This window comes from Crinia signifera, chromosome 1 (genome assembly GCF_055691185.1).
Source record: "Crinia signifera chromosome 1, ASM5569118v1, whole genome shotgun sequence".
NCBI lineage: Eukaryota > Metazoa > Chordata > Amphibia > Anura > Myobatrachidae > Crinia > Crinia signifera.
In genome coordinates, this window is record NC_139217.1 from 465,126,444 (window position 1) to 465,139,516 (window position 13,073).

Sequence of the window (13,073 nt, forward strand, 5' to 3'; positions counted from 1 at the left end):
GTGGTAGGACGCTGCGCTGTGGACTGTATTAGTAGCCCAGGGATGCCAAGCCGGGCTGCCTGATGATACATCGGGCAGATTCACATCCCCCCATAGAAACCTATAGGGGATGCGGCCGGCGGCGGTGAGGGGGGCATCGCAGCAGGGGATACTTAATATTTGCGGCTAAACCCAGAAAACTGGTGTTTTCGGGGATTTTGCCGCAAAATATTGTTTGATAAATGTGGCCCTAATACTCCATGCTATATTATGTACAGCTCAAGGTCAAAGTTTATACTATTCTCTGTGGGACTAAAAAAAAACCTTCCCATTGTCAGCCTAATTCTGGTGTTGACCTGACCCTTGTTGACCTTCTGTGGTCGACCCAATGACCCATGACCCTTATAGTTGTAGATATAAGTCACACACTAAGGAAACAAGATCATATTTAGATACAAGAAACAAGGACAGCGACAGCTTAAAGAACATGCTAAATAAATAAGTAGATTCTCAGTGGTTGCCCATAGCAACATCCCATCTGAAAGAGAACTCCCATCTTGGTATATACCCCCCAATGTATGACAACGGAACAGTGTCGAACCTACCTGAGTTACTTCGACATCGGACCAGGTGATGTTCGGAACAGCATCTATAGGTCCGATATCCACAGTGGGAAAGAATATATTGTACGGCCCAGTTGCGGATAAGTGCAGGCACACGGCAATATTAAAGGGTAGCGTGAACACCGGCAGGTCCCATTTACTGAATACGGACGCCAACGCGCTGGACAGGACCGGGCTGGAGAGAGACAGTTACCGGTTAGAACGATGCGGTGACACAATGACAGATCGCTTTATTCTCCCAGATCAGAGATCCATTCAGCAGATTAGGGTAATCTTAAATATATATAGCCGCTCCAAGAAGATCATACTTAGCCATTACGTAACATCTAATCATATGCACGATAACGATAATTTCATGCATCTTGTTAACGACGAGCACTCCTGCAACTCATTAACAATGTCCACCATCGAACTGCAAGTACAGATGATGGAGGACATCATTAATGAGGGCAATTTGGTCCACGCTCCACCCCCACACCATCGTTGTTACGGTCTGTCCATACCCTCCAACTGTAACTTTTTGGCAAGTACAGTACCTTTTTGTATGGCCTGTGGCCTTTTGTAGGTGCCCAACTGCCCATTGTAAGTATAGGAAAGGGGACGTGACCACACACCCTTTACCATTGACCAAACCCCCTTTCCGAATTTGGACTGGTTTTTGCTCTTCAGATGTTGGAGGGTATGACGATATAGTCCAATGTGTGTCCAGATCTGACAAAGAGATCATTAAGAGGGAGAGGCTATCGCCTCATACATCGGGGAAAGAGCTACTGTAAACCAAACTATACCAACATACATATATTCTCTTATCTCAAAATATCATCCAACACGACCTCTACGCTCCTCCCAAGATCTGTGTCTCTAATCCACACTCACTACTCGCTCCCATTCCCGACTGCAGGACTTTCTACGGGCTGCACCCACTCTGTGGAATGCCCTCCCAAGCACAATAAGACTCTCCTCCAGTCTCCAAACCTATAAGCGTTCCCTAAACTCATCTCTTCAGGCAAGCTTATCAAGTTCCAGAACCAGTCATAGAACCTTGCGTTCTGGTGGAATCAATGCAATAAAGAATAAAGTATCTATCCTTATGTATCAATGCCTATTTCCCTATAAATTGTAAGCTTGCGAGCAGGGCCCTCCTACATTTTGACTGTCTGTAAATACCCTGTTTTGTTGTATCACTGTCCCCTATGTAAAGCGCAACGGAATATGCTGCGCTATATAAGAAACTGTTAATAAATAAATAAATACTGTGACTGCTAAAATAAATTATTCTCACAGTAGGCAAAGGTTTATTATAATATGTCATTTTTATTAAACCTTTTTTTCTTTTCTCGTTATTTTTCATAGGGAGTTTATTTAATGTTGTATGTTTTTCATAGAAAAGTTAATAATCACAGCTGTATGAGGGGCTTATACAGTATCTCTGCGGCAGTAAGAGGGGAGAAGGGTACGGGGGTGCAATTTATGGTTCCTTGATTACCACGGTGCGCCTTCATCTTCTGCACTGTAATATCTCGCAGATAATGCAAAGTACTGTTGTCAGAACACCATACTGGCCTACCTGACCCACTGGGTTCCTAGGTAATGTATGATTGCCATCACCTGTGGTGAAACACCTTTCTTATCAATTACCTAGCTCCCCCCACAGGTGATGGCAATCATACATTACCAGGGAGGTCCAGGAACAGAGCATTTTCTCCCTCATGGAGAGGGGCAGGTAGGCAAATATGAAGGACACCAAAGGGTCCAATCTGCAAATAATATAATATTTGAGCAATCTCGAATACCAGGGGAGGGGTTGTACTCCTCAACAATGTATAAATATGCCCCAAAGAACTGCTGAAAATTATTGCATCACTAACAGAGTCCAGACAGAGCGATGACATCATAACATCAAACGTTTAAAGCAGTAAGTAGTGATGTAGAACTTACCAAGTCATTGACATCACGGCCACAGGAATCAGCAGCCACCAGTACCAGTCTCCTTTAGCAGAAAACACTGCCATGAGCAGGCCTACCAGGATCCCGTTGTAGCCATGGAGACCTGCGGCTATTGCCGATCTGTGGTTTAAGGCAGACATGATGGTTAGAGTAAAATAGGTGACATTTACTTATTGAGGACTACCAAGTTACTAGAACCAAGGTCTAACATATTTAAGATCAATTATGCAAAGTTACTACACAAGTCCATCATCCATTCCTAGAGTTTGGTTCGGTTCTTGATTTAAACCACAAAAGAAAAAAAAAAAAGGGAAAGGACGGACAAGGTGCAAGAATAATTCCACCATGTAATCTGCTGCTCCTTACAGAGTTAGTGTCCCTGATGTGTGGGAACCAGAATTGCATCCTTGTCTGACATTGTCCAGTCCAGTACAGATTCATGAATTAGGATTTGGACACTTCCACCATTAGGAGAAGATTCTCATTAAAGCAGATTTAAGGATCAGATTTATAAAAAAAAATATACATATTTGTGTGAAATTATAAACACCACAAATACTGTATTATGCATCTGTGGGAAGTATCTTAGGAGGACCACAGCAGGCATTGGCGATATCTGCTGTGATCGAATTTACGATGCCATTAGCCATACTGTACCTCTCAACATTGTTGTTGGGGGAGCCGCATAAGTGCCCTAAAAGGGCATCAACTGAAGTGGGCGTGCCACAACAGCGATTTACGGTACTCTTTACCTAGAAGGGCGCCAGCGATTGAAATCGCGGGCATCGGGGGTAAAAAAATCGCGGCCATCGCGGGTACATTAAAATCGGGTACCCGCGATGACAGCGATTTTCCCATAGGGATCAATGTTAAAAACGGTGATTGACCGCGATTTTAATGTTAAATGCCTCAATGCCCGCGATTTGGCCATAGGAATCAATGTTAAATGGGCCACAGAGCCCTAATAGTCACCGTGAACTCTGAAATGGCCCCCACAATTGTTACCGCCACCCCACGATCAACGTCAACCCGAAGCGTGGCGAGCGCAGCGAGCCCGCGAGGGGCGGCGGTACGCGTCCTCCGACCTTTTCATGCCCTACTATCCACGTCGGCGTGGAGTTGAGAATAGAATAGTGTGGCGAGCGCAGCGAGCCACCGAGGCCCGAAGCGTGGCGAGCGCAGCGAGCCCCGCGAGGGGACGCGGATACCTTTACAGGTAAACGCGTCCCCTCGCGGGCTTCACAGGTGTCCGCTTTTCGCCACGGACACCTGTGAAGCCCGCGAGGGGACGCGTATAACTGTGAAGGTATCCGCGTCCGCTCGCCACGCTTCGGGCCTCGGTGGCTCGCCACACTATTCTATTCTCAACTCCACGCCGACGTGGATAGTAGGGCATGAAAAGGTCGGAGGACGCGTACCACCGCCCCTCGCGGGCTCGCTGCGCTCGCCACGCTTCGGGTTGACGTTGATCGTGGGGTGGCGTTAACAATTGTGGGGGCCATTTCAGAGTTCACGGTGACTATTAGGGCTCTGTGGCCCATTTAACATTGTTTCCTATGTAAAAATCGCGGGCATTGAACACTAAAATTGGGTCCAATCTGATTTTTAACATTGGTCCCTATGGGAAATCGCGGCCATCGCGGCCATCGTGTCGCACCCGATTTTTAGTGCATTCAATGGTCGCGATGGTCGCCCTTCTAGGTAAAGAGTACCCGATTTAGTTCACTGTGACCGTTTGACGTCACTGTGTGGGCATGCCCAGATCTCTGAGAGCGGATGGACATGCGCCCATGTCCCTCTTTCTCCCTGAATACATGATGTGCGCACAGTACTATACCTATTATCGCAGAGCAGCGGATAACAGAGGGTCTCCCAACCGCAGGACGCTTCTACCTGCAGTTTGAAAAATGGGACAGGCCCAAAAGACATGACTGTCCCATGAAAATGGGACAGTTGGGAGTCATGCATTAGACGATATAGCTTTTGGGCTATTTACGGTACAATCCACCGGTAGAGGATTCTGCAGCAATGGCTTCTCGCTCTTGCGCATTCCGATGATGCAGTAACAGACCCCAAACCAGGAAGTACATTAATTACATTAGCGATCACTTTACTTTGAATTGATAGCATTGATGGGCTCTTATTGCTGCCCCTGCATGTGGGTATTGGCCCATTTTGCTGATACCATAAACCATAATATTGGATCGCCAAATTCTAATTATCGAGTCTAAGCTCAACAAATTTGCCCCGTACTAGTGAGGCAGCATGTGAGCATATTGTGTCCTAATCTCATTACTGAGTCAAGGATGCAGTGACCTGTCCAATCAATGATGCAATGTTCCCCATGCCTTACTGAGCACACCGACTGATAACGACTTCGTAGACCGCGTGCTCATGAAAATTAGAGCACACCACAGAATGGGTAATGGACGTGTGGCGGCTCTCGGGGTAGGGCTGCAGCATAGTTCAAAATTCAAATTGGAGAGCCACCAACTGCCACCGACATTCCAAACCGTTTCACAGTTGGTGCGTCTTCCCTTTGGAACTGTGCTACAGCCCCTAGTCTGGAGCCGCCACTGGTACAAACCAATGGGTATGAACAATATCGACAGGGTTTTAAAAAAAAATAGGTCTACACTGTAGTTAGGACAACATGTAAAAGGTTGACAGGACAAAAAGGATCAAGACATTTTTGTACGTGCTCTGCAAGTTACTATTCCTGGTCGTAATCCACATGGCCGGTGTAGTATAAATAGAAAGAAAAGGTTTGGCTAAATGTGTCCACCATATGCACCGACTCCACCATGCCAACCTAATTTGTCTCTTCCATATGGTCTTGAGCTATTGATTGTTGACCGATCATCCTGATACCCCACAAATTAGCTGGGTGTACTGTAAGTTTCCCGTACACATTGACTCCCCAGCCTAACACTCGCTCAGGACGTCTATACTCCATTGTTTGCTACTCAGATGGGATATCTAACAAAGACCTACAGTATTTGGTTAATACCTGTCCTGGCTGAGAAGGAGAGCAGTCAAAGTTGACACGGCCGTCCCTAGGCAGCCCGCAATCGCCCACCATGGATTCTGCAGGAAGAGTCCAGCAATAATTATAAGTCCGCTGATGGGATTGTTGACAAACATAACCTGGGACGTTCCACGCAAGAACCAGTCAATGAACTGGAACGGGATGGGTTTATCTGGAACGGAAGGAAATATTACACGATACTAGCTGTTACAGATAAGATTGTTTGTGCATTATGTACTGTACAGGTCACATAGGTTTTGTGTAGTCATTACCAACAAAATTAAACCAATATTGTGGAAATAATACAAGAGTAGCCGAGACCGCTTCTGCCACATTGACGGTCAACCGGAAATAAATGGATCGGGTTATCAGAGAGCGATAGACGTGCAACCCATCCACCCGCCTTTACCTTTCAGCCAGTTTCCAAATTCCTTCATCTCTCCTGAAATGTAATAGACCGCCGTACACAATATCCCAGAGCTAGTGGTGCACCGCCCCGGACTCGCCACCGGCTTTTTCTCCTCCGTTTGGACCATATTTATGGGAATTTGACTCTCCATGGTTTGTACTTTCATGTATTGCTAGAAAAGAAGCATTGGATATTGAGTATATTAACACCACATAAACAATCGATACATCACAATCACGTGGCAGGTGAGGACTTTACGCCAATAACCTATTACACCAATGATCAACATTTTTTGTGACTGTCCTTCAGTTGTGTATTCGGTTAATGTCTAGCTCTGAATTACTTGGTCACAATTATTAAACGGTACAAAATGGTCTATGTCAGGGTTGCCTACCCTCCCTGAATGGCCAGGAGGGTCCCAGAAATCGGGTCCCCCTCCCGCCCCCCCGCAAAGGGGGGCAACCATCCAGCACAGCCCTCCATCTCCCATGAACCGCCCCTCGGCAGGGGGGTCCGTGTGTCAAAAGACGTGTTCATGTCACAGTGCAAAGCCTGCGATACTGGCATTGCGTGGCGGAGGGTGTGTGGCATAATGACACAATTACTCTAGCCATGCCCACAAACAGGTCGGCCCGTCCGTGGCTCAACCTCAGCTCCGCCACTTTTCGTTCCTGTCGATGGACCCACCCCCCACCTCAGGGCATACAGTCGTATTGTTGACCAGACTTAGGTCGACAGTTATTAGGTCGACAGGCAACAAGGTCGACGGGGTTCTAGGTTGACATGGTGTGAGAATAAAATAGTGTGCCCGAAGCGAGGGGCTGCAGTTCACTTCCAACTATGTCGACATTCAGGTAAAAAAAACCATGTCGACCTAAACCCATGTCCACCTAGAACCCTGTCGACCTTAGCATTGTAACCATACAGAATGGGATTATTGGATAGACAGTAACTAGGTCAACACCACTAGGACAACATGGGTTAGGTCGACAGGTCATTAGGTCAACATGGGGTTTTTCACCTTTTTTTTGGGTCCCGAAACTCAACACAGTTGACATGGACACTTAAACGTAGCACCGCGCCCCCACGCATAGCTCGCCATGCTTCGGGCATGGTGCCTCGCTACACTCGGCACACTATTTTATTCTCCCACCACGCCATGGTAGGACATGATATACCGCCTGTCGGCACAAAAAAAAGAAAAAAAAAAACCCATGTCGAACTTCAGTCATGTCGACCTAGTTACTGGAGAGCTAGTGACCGTGTCCCACCTGTGATCCCCTTACCACACATTGCACTCTATGGATCAGTACACTACACCGGTTCCTGTATAACAGGAGATACACAAGGTCTGTCCACTGGAATACATTAGTGGGAATCCTTTGGGACATATAGAAAAGGAATTTACCCTATAGAATTACATTTGCTCCCAACATTCCTCAATTTACTACAGATACAGAACCAGCAGGTATTAGGAAACTGTTGCTATGGGCAACACCATCACGCACAGAACGGCCTCATGACCTGAAGGACAAGATGGAAACTTCAACATATACTTATTTATTGGCCACAAATAGCAGATAAATGATAACACTGCCATCTGTAGCTGGTTTCCCTACCTGACACCCCAGTCATGTGGCCTACCCAGTCAGGGGTGTGAGATGTATAGCTTAGTACTTCTGCTTGGGTAGGCCGCCGTACAGTATATTGCACTAATGGCCGGTTACTGTGAAATGGTTTCTAGGTTTGCCATGTACAGCGCAGCGTACACTGTTGTGGCAGCCTTTAAGTAAAAGCGAATCACAACAGTATCCGGCAGGCCCCTGCCAATGCCTGTACCTGCTGCTGAGCATTCTGGGATTTGCACGATAACAGTCAGCCGAGGATGGTTGACAGGTGGTCACTGACAGGACGGCTGTATGGGCTATTCCAGTGGTCCTTAAACTTGGTCTTCAGGACCCCAACAGGTCCTGTTTTCCAGGTCACCCGGCAGGTCGACATGTGTATAACCACCTGTCACATTTTCAAGATCCACTGGTGACCATAAACTGAGGGCTGAGCTTGAGACACTGGTGCTACCTACGTGGTCATCATGACACAGGGCAGAGTTTATAATGAAAACCTTTGTATCTGTAGGGAAGTATGGGTTAGTGGTGCCAGCAGAGGCCCAGGGCACAGAGCCACCATGGGTGTACTATTGGGGACCAGGTGGTTTTTTTAAAAAAAATGGTGACTGAAACGTTCAGATAAGGAACAGAACGATATAAGATCAATTTAAGCTTTTCTTCTTCATTGCAGACTCATAATTCAGTGACAATGGGCGGTCAGGACGTCCTCAACAAGGAGATGAAATATGTAACCAGCTACAGAGGAGATCAATAAAGCTTTGATTTGTGCTCGTCTGTATTTACCAGCTATGCCGTCTTTGCCCTAAATATTTTGAATACATTCCACAATTGAATACACAGGGATGTAGTTGGCCTCACGGCGGGCAAGACGCTGGTGGTAAGGAGACCAGCGCAGGAATCCGTAAACCACTGAATACCAACAGTCACCATCTTGAACATAAGTATACCGGGGTGGGATAGGGCAGTGGTTCCCAAACTTTTTTGACTCACGGCACCCTAGAGTATCAGAATATTTTTCAGGGCACCCCTAGGCCAAAAGTTTGTTACCAAAAATAAAAATAATAATTAAAGTTGTGCTTAAATGTCATCCTTAGGTCCAGTTATATAGTGAAGAAAATGATTCACTTCTGTTTATCCACATATTTTATAATTGAAAGCCACAAGCACTGATTTTGCCTATTACATTGAACATAAATAATTTGAATTGGTTTTGGACCAACAATCTGAGGCACCCCTGCAAGTGCTCCGAGGCACCCCAGGGAGCCTAGGCGCACAGTTTGGGAACCACTGGGATAGGGGGAGGGTAAGGAGAAGAAATAACAAGCTTCCTAAAATTCGTCAGAATTCTAACTGTCAGAATGCAGCTTAGTGTTCATTCTTGCACCCGTCATCTTTGAAAACCCATGCAGTTCCTGTTCGCTGTTCCTGGGGGTGGGGTGTCGCTGTCTGCTGTGGTGTTTCTAGCACAGTTCTGGTTTACATATCAGTTCTGATATACAGACCACACTGTGCTAGAAGCACTAAAGCAGACAGCGACACCCCAAGCAGGGAAGAGGAACTGCATGGGTTATCAAATATGGCGGGTGCTAGAATGAACACTACCACTGTCAATATTCTGTCGACAGCCCATTACCAACCTACTGTAACGGTATAATAATGGCACAGATCAGTAACAGGGGGTGTGGACTGAAATGTCTACATGCAATAGGTGGACACAGACAAAATTTTTACATAGAAAATGTCCACGCACAATCGGTCGACAGGGCCAAAAGGTTGACACAAGCAAAATGTTTACATGGAACATATCGACATGAGTTTTTCACTTTTTTGTCAGCACCTGTCAACACGGGCCCCCAATTACTGTAGCGCGTACCCTCACACATGAATGGTAAAGTATGGAGAATTCCAAAAACTGAAAAACAAAAATTTGTGAAAAACTCATGTTGACCTTTTCCTGTGTTGACCTCATCAATGTCAACCTTTCGGTGTCGACCTACTGACGGTCTATCTAAGATTTCTGAATGGCGCCACTGCACCCATTTACTTATACAGTACATACGGTACTGTGCAGACATCGGAGCCTAATTAGCACATTCCGCAGCTTAAACGTTTGGGATGTGATGAAATAACTTCTCTAAACAAAAATTTATAGTTTTTGCTCAAATATTTGCATTGTTCTCCTGCTGAGACACGGACTCCGATAAGAGCGCGTCCCGCCAAATAACGGAGAGCAGAGCGATGACTAATACGGTCATTTATGGGTTCAGACCCCGTCACCCTAAAACTGGTGCACAGCTTTAGCCCATAGGGCAAATGCCATCTTTAAAACGGGGGCTTTTTGGAGGGCCAGAATGCCCATCCAAGAAAGGCCGGTGGGCCGATCCAGCACCGCAGAGAGAACGAGGCAGGCCAAGCAGCATAGATAGTTAGACCCCCATGATTCGCCCATGATTACATGCCAGGGCAGTTATACAGGTCCTGTCCATCCCTGGCTGCTGGTAGGATTGAAAAAGAGGAAAGATCTGCCGTTGCCCCACACTAGGGATAGACACTGCATTGCGATGGTTCCAGTGGCGTAACTATAAATTTTGCCAAAAAGTTTTGTGGCGCGCCCCCCTGGGCTCCTCTCCAGCGTGTTTCCCCAGCGTTTGCTGTGATGATGTCACACGCATAATGGAGAAGCTGAAGCAGGATAGAGGAAGAGAGACCAGCAGGCACTGCGGCTTCCCCTGGCTCTGACGCATCCCAGGCCGCCCTAGCATGCCCATCCGCCCGCCCATCCGGTACACAGTAGCCAATAGCCAGCTCTGTGTACAGTCAATTGAATCAGTGGGAGAATTTGTCATCTCTGCCATGGCCACACCCGCGCTGCGGCTGACTCGCCTCCAGTGCTCAGTCAGTGGGCAGCAGCAGGCAGCAGCATGTCAGTGCGTCGAGCGGGTGCCGGCGCCCACACAGGCCCTGCTGCTGCTTGCTCCCCCAAGCGGCTGCTGGGGCTGCCTTACAGTAGTTACGCCACTGGATGGTTCACAAACATTAAGGTTTTTGTTCCGTTATCAGCGGCTTTTACCATTTGATGGTGTTATTGCGATGTTTGCCGTCAGGGAATGGCATACACTAATTGTATTGTGATGGTCCTGCACCATGTCCCATCCCCAGCCGGCCACATATTTTAATCATGGTTACACCATACATACGTAGTCATCTTTCGGCATTCTTTATGAACAGCACCATCATGACCTGTACATTGGCGATACAAATAATACAATGTCCAATGCGTATAGGTAACAGTTTACCACCATTGTATGGTGTGCGGTCATTAGTTCAACACCATCTAGGTTGACAGTCATTAAGTCGACCCCTGAAAAATGTCAACATGCATTAAGTTGACATGGTCAAAAGGTCAATATGAGTTTATGTTTTTTTTGAGCCGACCCGTTTATACCTTACCAAGCTATTGAGCACAGCGAGCCACGCGAAGGGGCTGCGGTACACTATTGCAGCGTCCAAGTCAACCTATGTCGACAAAGACACCAAAAAATGAGAAAAACTCATGTAAGCCTTTGTTCCCCATGTAGACCTACTGACCACATCAACCAATAGTGGTTGCCTACTGACCCGTACCTTATTAAATGTCAATATCCAGTTCTAGAAACAAAAAAAGGGTACTCTTTACCTAGCACGGCGCCCACGATTTTGATCGTGGTCATCGCAGGTAAAAAAATCGCGGGCATCGCGGGCATTAAATGCACTAAAAATCGGGTGCGATGCGACCGACGCGATGCCTGCGATTTCCCATAGGGAACAATGTTAAATGTCTCAATTGACCCGATTTTCCTGTTCAATGCCTCAATTGACCCGATTTTTCCATAGGAAACAATGTTAAATGGCCCACAGAGGCCAAATAGGCACCCTGAAGTGTAAAATGGCCCCCACAATTGTTAACGCCACCCCACGATGAACGTGAACCGGAAGCGTGGCGAGCGCAGCGAGCCCGCGAGGGGCGGCGGTACGCGTCATACGACCTTTTCATACCCCCACTATCCACGTCGGCGTGGAGTTAAGAATAGAATAGTGTGGCGAGCGCAGCAAGGCGAGCGCAGCGAGCCCCGCGAGGGGACGCGGATACCTTCACAGGTATCCGCGTCCCCTCGCCACGCTTCGGGTTCACGTTCATCGTGGCGTTAACAATTGTCGGGGCCATTTCACACTTCAGGGTGCCTATTTGGCCTGGTCAATTGAGGCATTGAACAGGAAAATCGGGTCAATTGAGACATTTAACATTGTTCCCTATGGGAAATCGCGGGCATCGCGTCGGTCGCATCGCACCCGATTTTTTTGTGCATTCAATGCCCGCGATGGGCGCCGTTCTAGGTAAAGAGTACCCAAAAAAAGTTTTGTTTACTGTGATCATTTTTGATAAGTATTTCTTCTTAAATACCCGTGCCCAACACATACTCACCAGGTTTAATAACACTGGACGGTTTGTTTGCCAACTTACAAGTTGTAGCATCCAATATATAACGCACGTCCAGTTGACTCTTCAACCCCAGGCAGCGGGGAGATGTGCCGCTACTTCCCCCAGCATAACTGACAAGTCACCCCATAAACAGCCCGGACATCATATATACATAGTACTAGGTGATTCATCGCGCCCTCCGGGCGCTCTTCACACCGTCGTGAGGGGCTACGCCCCATTAGAAGTAGAAATATATGTGAGATCTAGTGTAATTGAGATAGGGATCGGAGGGAGAGAGGGAGAGGGATCGCAGAGAGAGATAGGGAGGGATCGCAGAGAGAGAGAGATAGGGATCGCAGAGAGATAGAAATAGGGATCGCAGAGAGATAGAGGGATCACAGAGAGAGAGAGGTAGGGATCGCAGAGAGAGATAGAGGGATCACAGAGAGAGATAGAGGGATCGCAGAGAGAGAGAGAATCCCTTTCGTGGGCACCCCTCCCCCCACCCGAGACCCCCCCTCCCAAAATTCGCGGGCACCCCTCTCCCCACCAGCGACACACACACCCCAATTCACGGGCACCCCTCCCGCAACACACACCCCCCCAATTTGCGGGCACCCCTCCCCCCACCCCGAAAATCGCGGGCACCCCTCCCCCCACCCGCGACACACACCCCCCAATTCGCGGGCACCCTTCCCGAAATTTGCGGGCACCCCTCCCCCCACCAGTGACACCTCCCCCCCCCCAATTCGTGGGCACCCCTCCCCCACCTGCGACCCCCCCTCCCGAAATTCGCAGGCACCCCTCCCCCCACCCGCGACCCCCCCTCACGAGAAGTCGCGGGCACCCCTCCCCCCACCCGAAAATCGCGGGCACTCCACCTGCGACACCCCCCCTCCCGAAATTCGCGGGCACCCCTCCCCCCACCCGAAATTCGCGGGCACCCCTCCCCCCACCCGCGACCCCCCCTCCCGAAATTCGCGGGCACCCCTCCCCCCAC

At 48.1% G+C, this 13,073-nt stretch overlaps 2 protein-coding genes across 10 annotated transcripts in view; both read right to left on the bottom strand.

Annotated features, from left to right (window-relative positions):
• Nucleotides 1-13,073, bottom strand: part of LOC146023302 (urea transporter 2-like) — a 61,611-nt gene that overhangs the window by 46,910 nt on the left and 1,628 nt on the right. The window lies entirely within an intron of this gene.
• The window catches only part of LOC146023205 (urea transporter 2-like), a 45,494-nt gene that overhangs the window by 6,409 nt on the left and 26,012 nt on the right, over nt 1-13,073 (bottom strand). For 7 of the 9 annotated variants that reach the window (XM_083155350.1, XM_083155346.1, XM_083155342.1 and 4 more), the window contains 4 exons: nt 5,987-6,158; nt 5,560-5,749; nt 2,541-2,669; nt 585-777 (listed from right to left, as the gene is read on the bottom strand). In XM_083155350.1, coding sequence (XP_083011476.1) covers nt 585-777; nt 2,541-2,669; nt 5,560-5,749; nt 5,987-6,152 — 678 coding nt within the window. In that variant the 5' untranslated portion in view covers nt 6,153-6,158. Of the gene's footprint in view, nt 1-584; nt 778-2,540; nt 2,670-5,559; nt 5,750-5,986; nt 6,159-11,238; nt 11,263-12,076; nt 12,246-13,073 lie in introns of those variants that run through there. The other 2 variants (XM_083155343.1, XM_083155344.1) reach the window with 2 other exon arrangements.